At 34.0% G+C, this 24,136-nt stretch overlaps 2 protein-coding genes and 1 long non-coding RNA gene across 4 annotated transcripts; 2 read left to right on the plus strand and 1 right to left on the minus strand.

The window, feature by feature from the left end:
• Window positions 1-3,591: 3,591 nt before the first annotated feature.
• LOC136200700 (protein POLLENLESS 3) lies at window positions 3,592-6,139 on the plus strand. The gene is made up of 5 exons (XM_065991125.1): window positions 3,592-3,956; window positions 4,170-4,382; window positions 4,795-4,943; window positions 5,039-5,107; window positions 5,194-6,139. The coding sequence occupies exons 1-5, from the start codon at window positions 3,753-3,755 to the stop codon at window positions 5,960-5,962; spliced, it is 1,404 nt and encodes a 467-aa protein (XP_065847197.1). The 5' UTR covers window positions 3,592-3,752; the 3' UTR covers window positions 5,963-6,139.
• Window positions 6,140-9,111: 2,972 nt separating this feature from the next.
• LOC136200709 (tubulin beta chain) lies at window positions 9,112-11,837 on the minus strand. Its single transcript, XM_065991136.1, has 3 exons — window positions 11,367-11,837; window positions 10,410-10,679; window positions 9,112-10,023 (listed from the first exon to the last, which is right to left on the minus strand). The coding sequence occupies exons 1-3, from the start codon at window positions 11,758-11,760 to the stop codon at window positions 9,353-9,355; spliced, it is 1,335 nt and encodes a 444-aa protein (XP_065847208.1). The 5' UTR covers window positions 11,761-11,837; the 3' UTR covers window positions 9,112-9,352.
• Window positions 11,838-16,093: 4,256 nt separating this feature from the next.
• On the plus strand, window positions 16,094-18,751 carry LOC136209093 (uncharacterized). 2 transcript variants are annotated; one of them, XR_010677408.1, is made up of 3 exons: window positions 16,094-16,201; window positions 17,020-17,181; window positions 18,287-18,751. It is a non-coding gene; the product is annotated as an uncharacterized lncRNA (long non-coding RNA). The 2 variants fall into 2 exon arrangements; XR_010677402.1 differs by having other exon boundaries at window positions 16,142-16,410.
• Window positions 18,752-24,136: the final 5,385 nt, after the last annotated feature.

Here is a 24,136-nt window from a genome sequence, read left to right on the forward strand (position 1 = left end):
ATAGGGGAGGCCGAGTAATGGACATCCCCTCAGGTAAGATCTGAGTTGTTTGGTTTCCTGGGAGAAACCGAGTGCTATTTTCGCCCATAGTGGGGATCAGCTCAAGGTGGTTAAACCTTTTACAGTGAGCTTTTAGGCTCTGATACCACTTGTTGGTCCCTTATGACGTTACAAGTATAGTTCCAAAGGGGGGGGTTAGGAACTATTTAAAATTTTTCTCTAGGGCAGACTTCTTTTTCTTCAAGAAAAAGGTTTTAACAGCGGCACTGAGTGAATAGCAAGACACTGGCTTAGTCAACTGGTGACTAGGTCAGTTTCTTTACTTGAGTTAGGAGATAGCACTTAGGGTCTATTTCTGAGCTCAGATATTCAATGCGCACAACTCAGCTTGACCTCTTTACTTGGTCAGTTTTGTTTAAGCAAACAATATATATATTAAGGAGTTTAAGGTTAGAAAGATATTACTCAGCAGATTTATCCAGGTTCGGCCTCCAAGTCTACGTCTTGTCCCCGAAACACGTTCCGAGATTTCGAATTCTCTACTGAGCTCTTTAACGGTAGAGCATCAAACCTTTTACAACTTAGAAGCTGAGTATAACAAGAGTACCTTCCTCTATACCTCTACTCACTCCTAATCTCTCGCTGAGTACTATAACCGAGTACTCAGCCTCTCCTTTCTAATCTCTAGAAATGATAAGTGTTTGTCCTAAACAACAATTGCTAAGACACCTTAGATGATTGAATAATCACTCTAGACTTTTACACGAAAGATATGAAATTTGGTGTAAGATTGCTTTGCTTTTTCTTGCAGAACTTTGAGTAGAGTTTTGGTCAGCGTAATGACTTGTTCAAGTTCTGTGTGGAATGAAGCAACTGAAGGGCTCTATTTATAGAGACGTCTGAGACATCGGTCATTTCGAATTTCGAAATAACCATTGGAGGGAAACGGCTTCCTGTCGTTGTCACTCAGTCTTGCTCAGAGCTCTCGGCCAATCAGATTTGAGTATCTTCTGTCCTCGGTCAGTGTTGAGCAGTTTTTAGTCAGCTCGGCAGATTGTCTCTCCATTTATGGTAAGGTCAACTAGATCGCGTTCTGTGTCTTCTGAACTTTACCCAAAGTGGAAACACTTTGTCTGGAAGTTGTTCTTGCTCAGCTGCTGTCTTGTACTCTTTGTTGATTCAACTCAGCAGCTTCGTCCCGAAGTTGTTCAACGAAGGTCTTCTAGATCCTTCTTCCGTTGAGCTGCATTTTGTATATAACGACAGCGTTTTGACATACGCGGGCCGAGTTGCCTTGAACTATTTGACTTGGGCTTTGACTTTCATATTGGGCTTTGGGCCTTTTAATCTTTATGTCTTATAAACAATTTAACTCAACATTGAACAAACATATTAGTAGAATAAATCAAAGCATTTAAACTTAGTGTGTTTAGAATATTTTTAATTACATTTAAACAATTTTGTCAAATCAAAATTATGTGGAAAGATGTTTCAACATATATGTAAATCAACCAAATTAAGCCTTAAATCAACATAATCAAGTAAAATCTGAAATTCACATAGAAGCATAGTCAATAACTTCATTTGAATCATAATTTCATAATAAAAAGCAAAATCGTGAAAAACCCAAGTTTTACAAAATTCCTGCATAACCTTAAAATATCAATTTCTGCAAATTCTTTGATTATATATATATATATATATATATATATATATATATAAAACTCAAAATATAGTTGATAGTTACTTACCTTGGCTATTAATTGAAGAAAACACACCCGTTCAATTCTCCTCTAAATTCTGTCTAAGACATTTCCCTCCAAACACTGCCGAAACTTAAAAACTCTTCGGTTAGGACTTAGATCTATACCTAAGGATGTTATGGTTCCAATTTCTGCAAATTCTTTGATTCGGACGGTCGAATCTCCGTAAATCAAAGAAACGGTGGAGAAATAGTTCAGAGAAAACTGATGAATTTAAAAGGAAAAGAAAAGAAAAAAGAAGATAATAATTCATCGTATTCTCTAGAACAATTTAGAATATATATCCAAATTTAACAAATATCACGTTTGATCCTCCATCTTTCTATAATCTTTTTAAAATTACTCTAAACTTTTAATTTACACATAAAACCATCAAATTAACTCCAAACTTTTTCTATAGCACCAAATAAAAATCACACACCTAATAATTATAATATATATTACTATCAATATATAAATTCTAGAAATTTAGACACGGACGTGACAGTTGTTTTTGCCCTAATTTAGGTTTCTATTTCCTATCTTTTGTTCGTTTCTTGCTGATATTTCTTCATATTGAGTTTTTATGTGTTTCAAACCTATCTCTGTACAAATCATGAACAAACAAGTGAAATCTTTTCAAAACATATACTAAACCAAGCTAAATGCATACATATAAATGTGAATATGCATACGAAAACACGTAAACTTAGTATTTATCAGGATTCTAGTCTATTTAGGAGAAAAATGACTTTGTATTGGAATATAAAAAGGTCGAGAAAGGTGGCTTTCCTCTTTAGATATGCATTATCTACGCGCTTAAGAATTCTTCTCTTAGGAAGAAAATCTTGCACCCGACCTTATACAATGGAATATTTTGGAAGCGCGTCCTAGGACATCTGGTAAGCATGTGAAAGTGATTCGAGTTTGCTCATAACCAAATCTAGTATTTACTTATGTTACCATGAGGAAATTCTTTTACAAAGAATGATTTGGTTACCATTTTCATAGAACCACGTATGAATTCACAAGGTATTAAAAATCCTTCTCCCATATTTCTCCAATGGACGATGAAAATTTCAAATTTCCAATGTAGATGAGTTAATGATTTTTTACTTTAACATTTTCCATTAGTGAGAAACAAAAGGCAACCCCAAATATGGAAGGAGATAAATTGCAATAAAAAGTTGAAGTAGAAAAAAAGTAAATATCGTTACAGAAAGGTAAAAAGCATCATTAGACCTCTGATTTTTATTTTTTGGTTCATTAAGGTCTTGATCTTTTATTTGGATACAGTAAGTCCCTAATCATTTATTTTTTATCTCATTAAGCCCATGATAACAAAAAAAAAAGTAATTTTGAACATAAAATTCAGATAATAGATTGTTATTCATTTCACCTGCATTCGAAATATGCAATTTTCATTGTATGAACGCAGTTTTGGATTGGAAATATAATGTGACTATATATATATAAAAATTGTAAAAACCTTAATTCAAACTGTAAAAAATATATATATATTTTTTAATAATGGAGTTATCTAATCCGTTAAACTATTAAACTATCAAACAATACTTTCACACACTTGTTATAGGAAGTGTATTACATTGTCGTTATCTCACTTATTAAAACCAACAACAATTGATCAAGAGATGTATGTCATGGGTTTAAGTATACTTTTTTGTCAAATAAATTAAAAAATATATTTAAAAATAGCAAAATTTTTCCTTTTTATTTTTTTAGGAATAACACTAAATTGTGAGTAGAAGAATAATTAAAGAAAATGGCGGAAACGGTACGTGTGAAAGGCGAGGAACACACGTATCTAAAAGGCCAACGGCTAGTAAATATAAAACGGCTAGTTGTTGAATTTGTGTCTTTGGAAGTTGCTCTGGAATCATCACACCTCCTCTTACTTTCTTGATTCTCTTTTTCTTTTCTGGTAAAATTTGACAGTAAACGAAGAGTGGAATTACACTTTCTTGAGAATTCAATAACAGGGTTTTGACGATGTGGTCCAACCACGACAATAATTTTGCGGCAAAGGGTTTCTCTACTCCGCCGGCATGTTGGAAATCCCCACATGCATTACCGGTGATGCCAATGTCAGAGAGAAAGAGTAATTTTCCATCTGGCTGCAGACGTGATCTCTTTCATGTCGTTCACAAAGTGCCTGCCGGTGATTCTCCTTATGTCAGGGCTAAACATGTTCAGGCCAGTTCTTGTTTTAACTCTGCGTTTTGGAACTTGTGTTTCTTGATCATTTTCAATGCAAATTACTGTTGTATACTCATGGGTCTGTTTTCTTCAATTTGAACAATTGTTACTTCTCATCCAATCAAATCTTTCCATTCTATGAACTCATTATCATTTTGATTTAGTTAGGGTTTTCTTTATATGTTGATTAAAGTCTTTAATTACTTACAGTTGATAGACAAGGATCCAAGCAAGGCTATTTCGTTGTTCTGGGCGGCTATAAATGCAGGGGATCGGGTTGATAGTGCCTTAAAAGACATGGCAGTAGTGATGAAGCAATTAAATCGATCTGATGAGGCCATCGAGGCTATCAAATCCTTTCGTCATCTCTGCCCCTTTGAATCTCAGGAATCCCTAGACAATGTTCTTGTTGAACTCTACAAGGTAAACTCATGCATGCTTTTGCATCTTTGATTTCATTTTTAAGATTACTTGTTCAATTATAATAACTAGTTTTTCAAAAATTTAATGGCTCTATCTAGTTTTTCATGAGAGAATGGTTAGACAAATCTCACAAGATATAAGTAAATATGAGCATATACTCGAATTGAAGAACAATTGCTAAAGTGAAAGTTTCTTGCTTGAATCTTAGAGGTTTGGTAATTTAGCAGATTATAACTAATGCTTGAGCTGCGTTTCTTATTTGAACTCATAACTTTATCCTGATTGAACATTTATGTCATACTCTGCTGCCTGCTTTTAGAGCATGAAAAACATTGATAACTATTTTCTTACATATAAATGAAACATCCTTTAAGGGAAGAGCAGCATCATATTAATGTGCCTGTTTTAGCAGAGGTCTGGAAGGATTGAAGAGGAGATTGAAATGCTGCACTGCAAACTGAAGAACATAGAAGAAGGCATAGCTTTTGGAGGGAAGAGGACGAAGATTGCCAGATCTCAAGGCAAGAAGATTCAAATAACTGTTGAACAAGAAAGATCAAGGTGCCCTTTTTTTTATTTTCTCCTATTTTCTTTTTATTTTCTTTTTGCTAAAGAGCATTGAACTTTAATTTCACACGGAAACTTAATTGTGGCAGGATATTAGGGAACCTGGCCTGGGCTTACTTGCAGCATCATGATTATGGTTTGGCTGAGAATTTCTACAGGTTAATATTATTATTATTATTATTCCATTGAATCTGATGCATGAAGAAGTTGGTTCAGTTTTGATTGAAAATGTATTGTTCTGCAGGAAAGCTCTGGCTTTGGAGCCAGATAATAACAAGCAGTGTAACTTGGCAATCTGCTTGATGCATATAAACAGAATTCCTGAAGCAAAATCTCTGCTTCAGGCTGTGAAAGGTTCATGTGGAAGCAAAGAGATGGATGAGTCTTATGCTAAATCCTTTGAACGGGCTGTTGAGATGCTTACGGAAATGGAGTTGAAATCAACAGGAGATGATGATTGGAGGAAACTGAATAATTCAAAATGCTTATCATCTGGAATGAATCATGCAGGTGTTTTATACACACAACCGAGGAAAGTTTCTTGGAGGTTTGGTGCAGGAGATGATGAGACAAGGGGAAGATGCAATGAAGATGAAATTAAGATACCATTTCATACTATTCGAAATCTTGATGGAGAATTGCTACATTCAAAATCAGATTGTGCAGCATCAAGAAATGTGGTTTCACCTGGTGAAAGAAGTTGGACTAGTGTGGTTGAACCATTTTCTCAAGCCAGGCAAACAAGTTGTGGCGAAGCAACAGAAAAGAAGAGCTGGGCAGATATGGTTGAAGAAGATGAAGAAAGGAGATTATTAGCAGGAGGAGAAGATGTTAGCCCATGTTTGAATAATGAAAATATAGATTGGAATATGGATCATCAAAGTCCAAGCCAAAAACTAGAAGCATCAAGAAATCAATCAGTTAGGCGTTCTTTATGCTTTGATTTGAACATGAAGAAGAAGAACAGGCTTCAGGTTTTCCGCGATATAACTCCATCTCAAGATAGTCCATGACTTATGTAAATATCATTTCATTGATGAAACTTATTACTTTGTGAATACCACTCTCTGAATCAGTTACATGCTGTTCACTATTTCATTCATTCTTTCTTTCTTTCTCGTAAACCACAATTTAAAGGGGTGTATTTCAGTCTCTATATGCATATAATCAAAATGCACAATTTTTAAGCCTCTTTAATTTACTAGTAGATTTAAACATGTCGTTTTGAGCATTGTTGTCTGACCCATACTGGTTCAACCAGTCGAACCGAAAACCGGCTTCATCTCCAATCTTGGTCATCTTACCCGGTAAGAATTGAGGTGCCCAATGTGACCCCGTTTTTTATTGTTATTTAAAAATGATAATTAATAAACTATTATATTTAATAAACTTTGGATCTTAAGCTTTATTAGTTTCACAATTCCTCAGTTTGATGCAGAAATTATTATAAATTGGTTTATATTTTTAAATTATATATATATATATATATATATATATATCCGATCCGACCATATTGAGTTATTTGGTTGAACCAATTGGCTCATGATCATGCTATAAATACAGTTTGATGTCCAATTTGATTCTAGCAAAATTGGTTTTGAGAGTGGTTAATTAGGGAGACAGGGATAAAGTGAGATAAATTTTAATCTAATTCTAAACTTACGTGGTTAGTTAGGGAGATAGGGATAAGGTGAGATAAATTTTAATCTAATTCTAAGCTGACGTGGCGTTGCTAGATACTTTTGATTGATAGAACATAAAGAGGAGTCTGTTACACAATTCGTTATTATAAAAAAGATGATGGTAACTCCACTCCACCATTAACTATTTCGTTTATAATGGAAATAAAATGCATGTTACTAAACCACCTAAATCACCATGTCATTTATTTAAAGTTTATGTTATAACTTTAGAGAAAATATAAAAATAAACCTTGTGTTATACCTTCTTTTGATGGACATCCTTGTGGTTTAAAAATTTATAAAATGGTATATTGAGATTCATTCCGTTAGTAAACACAGACCAATTTAACTAACGGTGTTAAAAAAAAGTCAAAAATCAAAGAAAAAAGAGTTAATTTTATCCTTATATTTATTTATTTTATAAATTAACCCCCTTATTATTTAATTATCACAAACAAACTCCAAAATAAAAAATAAAAATCAATTATACCATGTTATCTATTTCTCTCTAATTTCTTATTTTTCTTCTTCTACTTTCTCTCTCTTCTCTTTGTTAATTTTTCTCTCTCTAGAATCAATTCAATATAAGAGCAATGGATGTATGTGTTCGGATATAACTATTCTTCTTGTCTGCAGACCATTATTACCTCCACCTCAGGTCGTCTTCCCCTCCATTCACCTGCAACTAGAGGTGTCAAAATGGCTAAAAAGATTGACCCAACCTATTTAATAAATGGGTTGACCCAATCCAACCCATTTAATAAATGAGTTGTAATAACCTATTTGTATAGAGGTCAAAATGACACAACCCATTTATTAAATGGGTTACATGGGTTGACCCATTTAACCAATTTAACTAAATCTAATTAAAAATTTGTTCATTTGAATTTCAATTAACATACACGTAAAAAACTATTAGTCCAAATAATGTAATGTTCTATAAAATAAAACAACAATATAGTAATCATCCAAATCATCAAGAATTTTTGAAATTCCAGAATTTTCAAAATTTCAGAATTTTCAAAATTCCAGAATTTACGGAATTTCTGAATTTTTGAAATTTTAGAATTTTTGATATTCCAGATTCTGAAATTTCAGATTTTGGAATTTCAGAATTTTTAAAATTTTTGAATTTTTGAAATTCTAGAATTCTTCAGATTCTGGAATTCTAGAATTTTTCAAAATTCCAAAATTTCCAAAATTTCAGAATATCTGGAATTTCTGAATTTTTGAAATTCTAGAATTTTCAGATTCTAGAATTTTAGAATTTTGGAAATTCTAGAATTTTAGAATTTTGAAATTCCAGAATTTTCATATTCTGGAATTTCAGAATTTTCGAAATTCTAGAATTTCCAGATTCTGGAATTCTATTGTTTTTCAAAATTCCAAAATTTCAGAATATCTGGAATTTCTGAATTTTTGAAATTCCAGAAATTCCAGATTCTGAAATTTCAGAATTTTGGAAATTCTAGAATTTTAGAATTTCTGAAATTCCAGAATTTTTGAAATTCTAGAATTTTCGAATTCTAGAATTTCAGAATTTTCATATTCTGGAATTTCAGAATTTTTGAAATTCTAGATTTTCCAGATTTTGGAATTCTTCAAATTCTGGAATTCCAGAATTCTTCAGATTCTGAAATTTCAGAATTCTTCAGATTCTGAAATTCCAGAATTCTTCAGATTCTGGAATTCCAGAATTTTTGAAATTCTGAAATTCCAGAATATGAAAATTCTGGAATTTTTGAATTTTTGAATTTTTGAAATTCTAGAATTTCTGATCTATGAAAACATGAAACCATGTGTTTTTTTTAAATTAACCCTTAATTTTATAAGTTTTCTTTTGAGAATATATAATTTAATATTTCATGGAATTAGAGAATATTATTTTTTGTTTTAGACGTTTTGTATGAGAAATAAAAAAATATATTTATTAATTATTAAATAAATGAATGTTTTGACGAAATTATTTATTGGGTTGTCGTCACAGCCTCACATCCTCACATTTTATAAATAAATAAATATATTATTTCAAAGGAAACTATATATAATGAATTGAAAAATCTACTAATATTAAAGAATAAGTATGAAAAGAATAATATGAAGAGAATAATTCTGATTTAGTGGATGAATAATTCAAATTTCATTCAATAATTCAGATTTACTAATATTAAAGAATAAGTATTTGTGGTTGTTTTAAGATGAATAAGAAACTAATGGGTTATTGGGTTGACCCTGCCAAAAACCTATTCAACCCTTTTATTATATGGGTTAAATGGCTCAACCTCTTTATGACCCAGTCCATAAAAGGGTCAATCCTAACCTATTTAAATGATGGGTTAAATGGGTCAATAAATGGGTTATGACTCATTTTGACAGCTCTACCTGCAACTTCCTGTTACTGACAAAGCTTAAGAGCATCGTGAATATCACTCCAAATAAAAGCATTGCCTAGCAAAATTTCAGCCGCCTCCATAATGAAATTCTTCACAATATCAATAGTTTCAATTCATTATATCAATCTACTACATACAACCATCCACCATTGATTTTCATATATGTATATATATATTAAGAGAAAAGAAAATCAGCCACAAAACCCCTCTCTAATACAAATAATACACATACATACATACATCCACATACATGAACATGGCAAGCCAATTTGACCCTTGAACAACATAATCACTCAGACAGATACCTTAAAAGAACATACAAGGTGCCTCAACCAGCAATCTCCTCTTCTTCCTCCTCGTACTCCTCTTCATCAGCAGTTGCATCCTGATACTGCTGATACTCAGCAACCAGGTCATTCATGTTGCTCTCTGCCTCAGTAAATTCCATTTCATCCATACCCTCACCAGTATACCAGTGCAAGAAAGCTTTGCGCCTGAACATTGCCGTGAACTGCTCGCTAACACGCCTGAACATTTCCTGGATTGACGTTGAATTCCCAATAAAAGTTGATGCCATTTTGAGACCCTTGGGTGGGATGTCACACACACTAGACTTCACATTGTTCGGTATCCACTCAACGAAGTATGAAGAGTTCTTGTTCTGTACATTTATCATTTGCTCATCAACCTCCTTGGTGCTCATTTTTCCACGGAACATGGCCGAAGCAGTTAGGTAGCGCCCATGACGTGGGTCAGCAGCACACATCATGTTCTTGGCATCCCACATTTGTTGGGTCAGTTCAGGCACAGTCAGAGCTCGGTACTGCTGTGATCCTCTTGAAGTCAAGGGAGCAAATCCAACCATAAAGAAATGAAGACGAGGGAAGGGGATCAGGTTAACTGCAAGCTTCCGAAGATCAGAGTTCAGCTGCCCAGGGAACCGAAGGCAGCAGGTAACACCACTCATGGTAGCAGATATAAGGTGATTAAGATCCCCAACTGGGACATAGCGAAACATGCAAAATGGTTAGATAATACTAAAATGATGGATCAAGAATATGTCATGGTAATTTTATGCAGGGAGATAAAGGAAATTAGGGTTGTCTAGATTTGTGTTTGGAATATGAGTGAGAGAGACCAAACCATGTGAAACTTAACCACCAATTAGTAACAAGATTAACAAGCAGCACATCCATTTTTAACTACCAGTGAAAGTGACTAGATACCTACCAATGCCATGACCATAAATTTCATCAATCTTTGCATGCAAGATACCAAACAAGTAGGTAGATCAGTTTATCCTATTGTTATCTTAAGTTTCAGCCTAAAAGGGGAACACATATTCATTAATTATCAATTTCACATATCGAGCAGGCGTAACTTACAAGTTGGAGTAGCAAGCTTGAGAGTCCGAAAGCAGATGTCATACAAGGCCTCATTGTCCAAAACCATACATTCATCAGCATTTTCCACAAGCTGATGGACAGAAAGTGTGGCATTGTATGGTTCAACAACTGTGTCGGATACCTTGGGAGAGGGAAAGACAGAAAATGTCAACATCATGCGATCAGGATATTCTTCTCTAATCTTGGAAATAAGAAGAGTTCCCATGCCAGAACCAGTACCTCCACCCAATGAATGACAAACTTGGAATCCTGTTCAAAAATATAAGTGACACCTAAGACGCAGGAAAACTTAAACTGTAACATTTATATGCTCAAAAAAATTCTGAGCCATAAAAGGGTTCCAATTACACGACCAAGAATAATGAACCAAAAAGATTCGATGAAATTAAAAAGTAGAAATCCATCATGAAAAGAGAAAGAAACAACCAATCAAAACAAAAATCCTTACATTATTAACTATAAGCATCAATAGTATATATGAGATGCTGAAACAAATTGCATAAGACATTGTCCTCTAAAATCATCAGTAAACAAGTCCAGGATGCAAGACTGAATTTGGGGAAAATTTTCTGACTTAGATAAGGAGCTAATGTAGGGGAAAAAAGAGAGAGAAAGTATATATAAAATTATAATATTCAACATTGAACAACATCAACAAAAAAACAAACGATATACTAGTATCAGCTCAAAGGCAATTCCGAGTAACAACGTCATATACATTTAGAATAAATTACAAGAACACAATTAAAGGGGATCCAAATTCAAACGAGCTCGAACAATATGTCCAACAAACACCAAGAAAATTAAAGTATACATAACGCAAAAAGAGAGTAAAATCGATCCTGGGTGGGTGTAAAGATATGAATAAGCAACCATCATTGAAAAAAGCATGAGAATCGAACAAAAGAAATATAAGTAAAAACAGCATCAGAATACCTTGCAAGCAATCACAATTCTCAGCCTCTTTCCTGACAACATCAAGCACGGAATCAATCAATTCAGCCCCCTCAGTATAATGACCTTTAGCCCAGTTATTCCCAGCTCCAGACTGACCAAAAACGAAGTTATCAGGCCTGAAGATCTGGCCAAAAGGGCCAGATCTAACGGAATCCATGGTACCAGGTTCGAGATCCATAAGAACAGCACGAGGAACGTATCTGCCGCCACTAGCCTCATTATAATAGACATTAATTCGCTCAAGCTGGAGCTCGGAATCCCCACTGTACTTTCCAGTATGATCAATCCCATGCTCGTCGCAGATCACCTCCCAGAACTTAGCCCCGATTTGGTTGCCGCATTGGCCGCCCTGGATATGGAGAATTTCTCTCATTCTTTAAGATGGATAATCTGTTGTTGTTTTTTCTCGGGAAAGAAAATGAATTATGGATGGGAGTAGAAAAGAGATGAAAGTAGTGTATAAATAAGGTTGTTGATGATTGGTTGGGTTTATTTATTTTATTTTATGTTTCACTTTCGCTGTTGTGTTGTGACTGGGGTAACTCCTAAATAGAACACCTCAAATTTACCTTCATCAAATAGAACACTATTTTTTTTTTTTTTTTGAAACTACCATTACACTATTCTCGTACCTTCTTTTTCTTATATATATATATATATATATATATATATATTTTGTGGATAGCGTTTTGTAATTAATTAATTGTTATATATATTTCCCAAGTATAGGATCCAAACTATACTTGCCCGTCCAAGCGATTTCTTATCAAACATGAGAATTGTTAGTGTTCCAACTTAAATATTTAAGTTAGTTATACTCTTATAATGAAAAAAATATTGAAGCTAGTTTTTTAATATACTTAAAAAGATTTTAATTAAACTCTCTATTTATATTTATATGTTGTTAAGGTTGCTATTCGGATTTTAGAGTATTGTCTTCTTACCAAGTGTTTCTATCTTTTTGGAATTGTGTGAGCACGTCATTAATTTTATAAAAAAAAGTTAAAGAACGAAAAGTTTAAAGGTTCGAAATTAAAACCGTAAAAAAAATTTACTTAATTAATATGAAAGATACCGAATTGAGAATAAACGTTTGAATACTTGAAATTGAGACTGAAATTGAAGGGTTACAAATATAGGAATTGAATTGTAGAACGTGAGATTAAAGAGAAGGTGTAGAACTAAGGATTAAAAATTAGAAATTGAAATTGGCAGAGACTTGATTTTTGAGTCTGATTTTGGTTGATTGTTGTTGAACGTTTTTTTTTTTTTTTTTTTTTGCTGTTGTATTTATGCTGTCAAAATTATGTAGGCAAGGAAGTTTCACATTTCACCAAGAACACTTCACGTTTCAGCAAGGAAGTTTCACGTTTCACCAAGAACGCTTCATGTTTGAGCAAGAAATTTATGTAATTGCCAAGGATACTCTCAACTGCTCTCCTCCACTATCTCATGTTCAGCTCCACTACCTTTTCTCCAACTTCCACGCTAATTTTGTTTCTGATGTTTGTGTTTTTAATTGTCTAATTATACATTTTAGCCAAATTTTTTGGTAAATTACCAAATTAGTCTGAAACTTCAAATGATACATAAATTTTGATGGAAAGAGTAATTAATAAAATAATTACAAATTCAAGCCAGATTACTTGGTAACATTGCCCAATAGGTCCGAATTTCACAAATTACATAATTCATACGAAAATTGGCTCAAATTAAAATAAGGATGAAACAATTGCCTCTAATCAGTTTAATTTGTGAAATAAATAAACACGTGATGATGAATTGAAAAAGAAATTAGAAACTCAAGGGAGGGAATATGAAACCCATCATGGTGTTGGAATTCTTGATCAAGCCTTTTTTAATGCTAATTGTATCCAAAACAGTAGGTGCTTGTTGGAATCTTCTCTTAAATGGGTGCATGTTTTTGTGGTACTCTTCCAAATATTGTAGCTCCAATGGACGTTAGTTGACCTCTAGCAAGCATAGGCTTGAGAAGTTTAACAGCATCAATTTTCCCATTTGTTCGACCAGCTCCAAGAACAGTATAACCTTCCCCTTTGCCTCTTCCACTTCTTTTAATACAATATTCAACCATTCCTCAAATTCCCCTCTATATTTCGCACTAGTAACCAATGCACCCATTCCAATGCAATAAACCTCACTTCAGTAATATTAATTGGCACATTTTACTTCATTTGGCCGGAGATTTAGAATTTTTCGGCCAAGCTTCTCTTATTTCTCTGTTCTTTTTAGGTTAGGGACATAAAAACATAAAACTAACAGTCGGCTATAATTAACCCTTTATTTTTCTTTTTTCCCAACATGCTTTTAAGTAATATCTTCAAACAATAAAATATCCATTGGTATTTGCCTAGTCCAAATGAATAAAGAATCATAAATATAAACATAAATGCAGTACCTTAGAACCAAATAATGCACATTTGTTCCAATGGTAACTCACATTTAAGGATGCCCCTGCCTCAAATGAATACTAAGGATTTTTCTTAGTGAGATCCTCCTGCTTCTTCTTGGGAAAATTTTTTATGGGGAGTTTATGTTCATTTTTTTACACTTGAACCGATATCTCAAACCTGCTTTCTCCTACGCGGCTTGTATTTACATTGTTCGGTTCATTTTTTTGACAAAGGAGCGGGATAACGTTCCAATCAGGAACTGCTATGAATTTCACCAACACCCTTTCTTTATTGTGGTTGGTTAAGCACTAACAGATGTTGATTTTCTTCTAACACAATTCTGAATTGTGTTAAGCATAAGCTAATGACATCAACATCATCCAAATCATGTTTAAAACATTATGACATCTTGCTTTTAAACTGCTCCTCCTCATGTTTCATTTGTGTCAAATTCATGGCATTGTGCGCCATTGCTATGACCGGAGAAAGTTGCCTAACATGTCCTTTTTTTTGCATCTTGCGACACAGTAGAACTTGATTTCTTTATAAATTCATAATTGAGTGATGGCATTCTTTCAGTTTCACCAAGCGTGTCAAAATTGTTTTTGCCTTTTTGGAATTATGCGTGCGTACCAGTAATTTTGTAGAAAAATTACAAAAGTGTGAAATCTGACTTCTAATCAAAGACTGTTTAAAGCTAGAGTACGGAAAACTTAAAGTTTCGAAATTAAAACCGTAAAGAATAATGACTTAATTAGTATAAACGATGTCGAATTGAGAATAAACGCTTGAATACTTGAAATTGCGACTGAAATTGAAAGGTTACAAATATAGGATTTGAATTTGTAGAACTTGGAATTAATGAGAAAGGTCTAGAACAAAGGATTGAAAATTAGAAATTGAAATTGGTAGAGACTTGATTTTTTAGTCTGATTTTGGTTGATTGTTGTTGAGCGTATTTTTTTCCAACTGATTTCTATATTTATGCTGTCAAAATTATGCAGGTAACTTTCCAACATGAAGTTCCACGTTTTAGCACGAAAGTTCTATGACTACCAAGGATGCTCCCAACTGCTATCCCCCACTATCCCATGTTCAGCTCTACTATCTTTTGTCCAACTTCCACGCCAATTTTATTTCTGTAGTTTGTTTTTTAATTGTTTAATTACACATTTCAACCATAACTTTTGATAATTACCAAATCGGCTAGAAACTTCAAATGCTATACAAATTTTGACGGAAAGAATAATTAATAAAATAATTATAAATTCAAGCCAAATTACTTGGTATCATTGCCTAATAGGCCCAAATTCCACAAATTACATAACTTAGACCGAATTAAATAACTAATTATGAAAATTTATCCAAATTAAAATAAGGGTGAAACACTGGAAGATCGTATTATCTCAATAAAAACCCTTCATGTATATCGCATTATCTTCATTATATTCACACTAACCTTCTCTAGATATATGTCATGTGGTCTATGCCTTCCAACTATCAATTTCTACTATATCTACCATGCATTCTCGCCTTCGAAGAACTTGGAACGTTACCACTTGGTTGTTTGTCGGATGTCTTGACATCCAGTTCCAAAACATCCTTATGCTGCTTGCCAGTCTGTATCGAAACATTCTATAAGGATCTTTATGACATTCGGACAAGACTTCCTTGAGCTAACCTAAAAAGTAATATTCGTATGTTATCAAAAGCCACAATTAGAAGGAAAACATCTTTTAACACTTTATTGACGCTTCGATTTTTGTGCCACAACTGTCTTGACTATGATTTGACAGAGGTGACCTTAAAGCATCTTGAATGCAACCAACTTCAAAGGTTGTCAAAACTTAACACATTACTCAAAAATATAATATTTTATTTTCTTTCTCATCCACATCATTTTTAACAACTTCTTAAAAAAATATGCTCCAATGTCAAACAACTTTAAAAGTTGTCATTATGATCTCACAAATCATTGTTTTATATATAATTTATTTTTATTATAAATATTGTCATAAAATTCCACCAATAGTAGACAAGTAATCATATTTTTTATATTTAAAAAAGAAAAAGTAAGAGTGCAAAAAATTGGCAATATTGCCATAATAATTTAAGAAACAATTGTTACTCCAATACAAGATAATCTTTCGAGCACCCTCCATTTCAAGCACCTCCTATTGGAGATGCTATAAGGACAAAGGAATATGCGATAAGTGTAGGGTGCATATGAGAGAGATTCAAGAGTCATTTCTTCAGACTGTATTAATTGTCCTCTTCATTATAAATGGGAACTAACCATCATCCCTTTCTTCTTTCATGCTATCTTGATTTCCCAAATTCTTCTACAACTTTTCTCTCTTATTTTGCATTCACCGGACAACCAGATCTACATTTTTTCTGGTGAGTTCTTTGATATGTTTTTAATTATATTTCAACTCACTTCCTTATTTTTGTTCTTGAATGTGGCTACGAAGCACAATGCAAACACACAAGGTTTTGAATTTTCATCGTGGTCGATGGTGTGTGTGAACTCTTCTCAAGATCAAACTGTCTTTCAAGCTTTTTCCAAGGAATATGACTACGAACCTAATGATTCTAAGAAAAAATGGGTAATTGTAAATCCCACTCCTAGAATTGATGATATGGCTTCTTCGATTTCTCACTTTTATATCAACAAACGCTAATTATTTATAGTTTGATAGAATGTCAAGTATATAATTCCATCTTTTGGATGAAGAATGCTTAATCCTCCTAATAGATACTTCTCCACCTATATTGTCTAGATAGAAAGTGAATTTACTTATCACCTTTGAAGACCCATTAAGGCTTACAATTTATGTCCCGACCAACTTCACCTGAGTGCCTTGATGGATCCGGTATGCCTCCATACCAGACGTGAGGCAGAGGACCATTCCAATTTTTTTTTTTTTTTTTGAATAAAAAGTAGTCTTCAAACTTTCCACAAGGACAAGCCCTCGTGTTAAAAATAACAAACGCACAAGCGAGAAACTAACCCAACCCATGGGGAAGAGGCCTCCATACAACAAGTTTATAAGATAAAGGCGTGCTCCTGGAATAAGCCCTTCACTATTATGGATACCAAAACTATGTGTCTTCTCCACTTTCACAATCGTGACTTGTCACTTTGATTTTCATATTTTGTTTTTATTTTTCTGTGGGGGATTGCGGCTCACACTTTCTATGTCTTGATTTTTCAGCGCAGTGTAGGGCAGGGAAGAGAAGGATCACTCTTTATGCAAAGGAGGAAGTTGTGCTTTTGGATAACTCTAATTAGAGGTAAATGTGTCCATAAGGCTGGATGTTTCACAAACCATCGAGGATGCAGATGTCCTCACCTTAGCTCAAGGGAGCGATTAGAGGTGCGTCCAACTTCCACGATCTCCTCCTACTTTGTTGACAAAAGACCTCTAGAACTATCCCTAGTGGACCTCTAGCCCCAACAATATGGGCAAGAGGTTCAGATATCAGACAATGGAATAATTCGATATGTCCAAAAAGGTTCCTTGCTCGAGATTACGCACTCTAGAGTTTTTAGAGTTTACACAGCGAACACAATGACATCACAGGGACCAAGTCCTCCCACGACTTGAATCAGTGACACCGTTCAGGGGGTTTCAAACCCACTCTCTAGTGGAACCTCCACTTTTCCAATTAACCATATTATTCAAAACCGAATGGATCATTTTTATCAATTATTATAGTTTGAATATGGTATTATTTCATTAATTACTTCTTTCCGTCAAAATTTATGCAAAATATAAAGTTTTGGGCTGATTTGGTAATTTATCAAAAGTTCTGACTGTATTGGATAATTATCCAATCAAATATACACAAATATCAACAGCAATTTCGTGGAATTTTAGGCAGAAATTATTGGAGCTGAGACATGGGTTAGTGGGGAAGAGCAGTTAGGAGCTACCTTGATTAGGAGTTACATAACTTCCTTGCTGAAACATGGATCTTTCTTAATGGAAAGTTTCCTGCATATTTTCTACAGCAGAAAAACATAATTTAGCAGCAAAAAATAGTAAGTGGAGGAGAGCAGTTACGGAACTTATTGGAACTTCTTTGCTGAAATGTGGAACTTACTTACTGGACAGTTATCTACTTATTTTTACAGCATAAATACAAGTTTTGGCAATAAGAAAAAGGACTCAACAATCTCAAAACAAAAACTCTCAACAAGAATCAACCTTAATTTGTGAATTTCTTTCAATTTTTACTCTTTTGTTCTACATTTCCCTTGTAATTCTTAGTTCTACGTTCTTTTCAATTCTTAGTTATACATTTTCAATTCCTATATCTGTAACTTTCAATTTCAGCCTCAATTTCGATTATTCAAATATTTTTATTCTCAATGCAGCATCGTTTTCTTCTATTAATCTCAATCAAGTAGATTTAGTTGTGAATCTTAAGCTTTTACACAATCTTTTGATTTAGTAATCAGAGTTCCTATTTTTGTAGGTTTTCTACAAACCTTCTGGCACGCTCACACAATTCCAAAAAAGGCGAAACATTAAATGGGACGCCTGGCGGGACTAGAATGATGCCATCAGAAAAACACAAATTTAAAAGTGAATTCGAATTCTGTTATGTCTCATGATGCAGAAAAAGTACTTGTTAACACAGGACAAATCTCTCCAGTCAAGGTCATGGCGAAAAATTCCAGAAATTTGACTTAAAAGAAACGCGATGAGGAGCAGTTTATAAGCAAAGTGTCAGATTGCTTTAAACATTTGGATAATGTTGATGGCATTACTATGCCTAAAATAATTTCAAATTGTTTTAGAAGAAAATGCGCATATGCTAGTGCTTAATCAACCTTAATGCACCCCTTTTTCAAAGGAAGAGCCGAACAATTCAAACACAAGCCGCGTGGGAGAAAGCAAGCTTGAGGTATCAGTCCTGGTGCAAAAAATTGAACAGAAATTGCCCACAAAATATCTCTCCAAGAAAAAATAGAAAGATCCAGCAAGGAAGAAGCCTAATGACTCATTTGACTCGGGGGGGGGGGGGGGGGGGGGGGGGGGGCATTCTTGAACCAATTGAATAGAGGCACATTTTGTTGGTTCTAAGGCACATTTGGACTAAGCAAAGACCAATGGATATATAATTATTTGAGGAGATTACTTAGAACTTTGTTGCGGAGGAGAAAAATAAAGGGTTAATTGTAGCACTATTGTCAAACCCGACCTAAATTAAGATCAGATAAGACGGTGAGACATTACCACTGACTTATTATTTAATCCAGTAGCAGTATCTCTCAAATAAGGCGAACAATATATATATATAAAACTCAAAATATAATTGATAGTTACTTACCTTAGTTGTTAATTGAAGAAAAGACACCCGTTCAATTCTCCTCTAAATCCTGTCTAAGATGTTTTTCCTCCAAACGCTTCCGAAACTCAAAAACTCTTCGGTTAGGACTTAGATCTATACTTAAGGATGCTATAGTTTAAGTTTCAAGTGATTTGGACGGTCGAATCTCTGTAAATCAAAGAAACGGTGGAGAAACGGTCGAAGAACGATGAATTTGCAGAGAAACAGAAAAAGAAGAGAAAAGCAAAGAAAGAAGATGATGCTCGACACATTCTGGAACTTTGGGATTTATATCCCAAATTTGACCAATATTCATTTTGGTCCTCCATCTTTATATAATCTTTTAATAATTACCCTAAACTTTTAATTTATACATAAAACCATCAAATTATCCCCAAACTTTTCCTATAGCACCAAATTAATTTCACACACCCAATAATTATAATATATACTAATATCAATATATCAATTTAGACACGGACGTGATAACTATGTTAGTTTTGTTAGTTCTATATTTTTATTTCTAGGTTTTTATTTCCACAAACTAACAAAAAGTAGAAAAAAGAAAAAGGAGAATATTGCAAATGTTATGGATTCGTCGGGAGAGATGGAGAGTTTGTGATTGAGACCAAATGTGTACATATACACCATTTGCAGCAGAGTTATATTTGGAAGGAGCAGGAGCACTATAACAAAAATGAGCAAAAAATGTATTTAAAAACAAGGAAGAAGAGTGACGTATTATTGTTTGAGCCATTTACGCAAAAATATCAATCGGTCCCTTGTGTTTTTTTATTTTTCAATTAATCATCATGTGTTTATTTATTTCATAAACTAAACACATGGGGCAATTGTTTCGCCCATATTTTAATTTGAGCCAATTTTGTAATTAATTACTTGACTCGGTCTAAATTAATTTCATAATTAATTACTCAATTCGGTCTATAATTTCATGAGATTCGGGCCGAATGGGTAATTTTATCAATTAGTCTGGTTTGAATATGGTATTATTTCATAAATTACTTCTTTCCGTCAAAATTTGTGCAAAATATAAAGTTTTGGGTCGATTTGGTAATTTATCAAAAGTTCTGGCTAAATTAGATAATTATCCAATCAAATGTACACAAATATCAGCAGCAATTTCGAGATTACTCGGTCAAGTTAGGGCTCATTCATTATAGTACAGAAAGGGAGATTCTCCAAAATTGATTCTACAGATTCGAACCCATTCTCCTCTATGGATCACAAAGGGGTTTTTTAATGCGTGCTCCTATTGAAAAAGCACCTAAAAAGGCGAACAATGGTAAAAGCTCCTTCTGTGGTAGTAAAAATCATGGGTGCGAAAAGGTGTTGTCAAAGATACATTCAAAGGTTTACTTCTTATTCGATATAATGAGAAGCACCTTTATTGAACAAAAAGCCCCCAACCTTTTCCGCAACAATATAAGGAAAAACAAATAGCATATTCAGCACTACATTACTTATTTTCGAAAGCGAAAGAAGTACAATGGTCCTCCTTTTTTGTTTTGTAAGTGGAAAAGTCTTGTTAGCAAACCGTAAACTACTTATAATGAAAGAAGATGAAGCAAATCATTCTCATTTTCAGACAAAGAAGACGTGACTATTGATCGAAACGAAAAATCTTAGAATGGGGCAAAGCTGCAAACCTTGAAGGTAATGGCATTAACAACCCTTATGTAACGACCCGGTCCGAAATGGGCGGCGCTAGGATAGAAGGACTGAGCAAGGAGCGGCCCTAAGGGATAGCGATGGGGGCAGGAATGAACTGAATCCCACATCGGAAACGGAGAGAGAGAGAGTGATTGAGGCTTATTAGTAAGATGAGAATCCAATACATGCAGACGCGTTTTAAACCCGTGAGGCCCAAGGTGTTGGATTTGGGCCAAAGCGGACAATATCTACATGGTATTGGATCAGGGTGTTACAATTGGTATCAGAGCCGACTCTCCATGTACGATATGTGGTTTAGGGACGAACCAGATGGAAGCTGGTGGGCCTATAATGACTCGGTCCGAAATGGGTGGCGCTGGGATAGAAAGCATGAGCAAGAAGCGGCCCTAAGGGATGGCGATGGGGGCAGGAATGAACTGAATCCCACATCGGAAACAGAGAGAGGGTGATTGGGGCTTATTAGTAAGATGAGAATCCAATACATGCAGACACGTTTTAAACCTGTGAGTCCCAAGGTGTTGGATTTGTGCCAAAGCGAACAATATCTACATGGTATTGGATCAGGGTGTTACACCTTATATACTCTTTAATGGTTATCTTTTTCGGGTAACTCAAACTTACCTTTTTTCATTGAAAAGGATTTTTGCGCTGAAAAAGCTTTTTTAAAATATTAGTAAGGTATACATAAGTAAGTAAAGAGTGAGCAGCCCATTCATCATATCATATATATGATTAAAAACCGGGTAGGCGCAGATGATTTCTTAAAAACATTTCCTGTCTTGACCTTTGACTACTCCTGAGAGATATAAGAATTAATGGAGCTGAAACATGGGTTAGTGGGGAAGAGCACTTAGGAGCAACCTTGATTAGGAGTTACAAAACTTCCTTGCTGAAATGTGGATCTTCCTCGTTGAAACGTGGAAGTTTCTTGGTGAGAAGTTTCCTGCATATTTTCTTCAACAGAAAAACATAATTCAACAGCAGAAAATAGTTAGTGGATGAGAGCAGTTACGGAACTTATTGGAACTTCTTTGCTGAAACATGGAACTTACTTGCTGGACAATTACCTATTTATTTTTACAGCATCAATACAAGTTTTGGCAGCAAGAAAATTGACTCAAAACTCTCAGAACAAAAACTCTCAACAAGAATCAACCTCAAATTGTCAATTTCTTCACATTTTACTCATTTGTTCTACATTTCCCTTGCAATTCTTAGCTCTAAATTTCCCTTTTCAATTTTTAGTTATAAATTTTCAATTCCTATATATGTAACCTTCAATTTCAGTCTCAATTTCGATTATTCAAGCATTTTTATTCTCAATGTAGCATCATTTCCTTCAATTAATCACAATAGATTTAGTTGCGAATCTTAAGCTTTTTAGTCCTTTAAGGTTTTTCACAATATTTTGATTTAGAAGTCAGAGTTCCTAATTTTTTTTTTACAAATTTTCCGATACGTTCACACAATTCCAAAAAAGACGAAACATAGTCAAATCCGCTTTTTCATAATTTTTATAACGCATGGCTAAATTTGATTTTTCTTAAAAAAATTAAAGTTAAATTTAATTTAATACATTAGGTCTAAATTTGAATTTCACCAAAAATGTTAGGATTAACTCTGTTTATTTAAACCGGGAGAATAATTATTTTTTTTTCCTTTCAAGTTACTCGAATTGACTGTCTATTAAATTGCATATTTCTCCCTTTTCTTTTATGGTTAATGCATGTTCAACAATTAAAAGGTAGTTCCATTCAATTCAAGTGGAAAAAGTAAAAAGTATCTTATAAAATATCTTTATTTTTTTTTTGGTAGACACAAATATCAAATATCTTAACATTTACGTAGTCTTAAAAGATATTTTTAAAGAAAGTAAGCTAAAAAAATATAAGCTTTATGCATCAATCAACAGGTGCCCACTACCCTCACTTCCTTTAAAAATAAAGTAAAATTACTTTACCATTTTTAAACCAATGACATAGAGACAAGTCACATGTTATTTTTTAAAGCTTTAACGGATCAACTTGCTACCTTCCCTTCCGGTCTCTTCCAATTTTCCTTTCTCCTCTCTCTGATAGTGGCGAAGTCGAAGAAATACATACTTCTTCTTCTGAACTAAACGGAATTCTTATCCCTACACCTTCATCTTTGACTTCGAGTTCACACCTCAACCTCTCCATCCTTTACATTCAGACTCCTTAGCCAATTTCTATCATTCTCAAGTTTGAGCAGCAATAAACAAGGTGAAAAACAGTAAGAGCTCCTTCTGTGGAAGTAATAATCGTGGGTATCTTGACTATTGATTCAATTGCGACAAGAGCACATTCGATAGCATCCTCTTCTGTAATTTCAGCGTGAAAAGGCCCCTTCCATCATCCTGTACTCCAAAAAGAAGGTGAGAAATCTGAGCAATTGATTTTAATCTTATGGGATTCATTTACATTGAATTTGAATGTACAATTAGGCTTTAATTTGTTAGGAGAACAGATTTAGTAGGTTCTATAGGGCTTTTTAGATTGAAATTGAAATTGAAGGTTAAGTAGGGGCTTCAAATAATGTGGATGACTCTATCTATAGGAAAAGGCATTTGATCGAGTGCTTTCATTTGCTTTTCCAGTTGCTCTAAAACAGCAGTTTGCCTGAAATTCTGTGTTTTTTCGGCTTGACAGTCCACTTTATAAAAGGCCTCTTCCAACTTTCGGGCTTCTTCTAATTCAATTATTTTCTTTTCGAACTCAACGCCTAAAGATTTAGGAAGTTCTTCATATAGAAGAGCAACCTTTTGTTTAGCTTCAACAAGCATCCTTTTAAGTGAATGGGATGACTCTATCTATAGGCTGCTTGGAGTGAAAGATTCATTACCTCAAGCTTGGTTTTTAGACATACCTGCTAACCTGCCAGCCATATCGTCTCTTCCTGTGAGAAAACCAAACCAATTCCTGGGCCATCCTTTCTCTTTTCCTAAGGCTAAATTTGAGCTAAGCTAAGATGTATGGCTTTAAAGCTTCCCAGACATATCATATGGATTTGTAAACTCCGATCAATTCAAATAGATGTCATAACTAAATAATCATGCCTCAATACCAGAACAATCAATGAAAAAATGAGACTGAGCGCTTACCGATGACATGAACATTATTGCGTGTTTTGTGGCTCATAATCTTGTACAAAAGACCAATCCCAGATAAGCCAGGCATAGCCACCTCTGATAGGACAAGGTCAATCTGATTATTCATATCTGCTAGTATCTTCCACGCTTGTAATCCATTTTGCTGCTTCAGTAACTGACACAAGAACAAT

The sequence above is a fragment of the Euphorbia lathyris genome, chromosome 1 (genome assembly GCF_963576675.1).
Source record: "Euphorbia lathyris chromosome 1, ddEupLath1.1, whole genome shotgun sequence".
Classification (NCBI taxonomy): domain Eukaryota; kingdom Viridiplantae; phylum Streptophyta; class Magnoliopsida; order Malpighiales; family Euphorbiaceae; genus Euphorbia; species Euphorbia lathyris.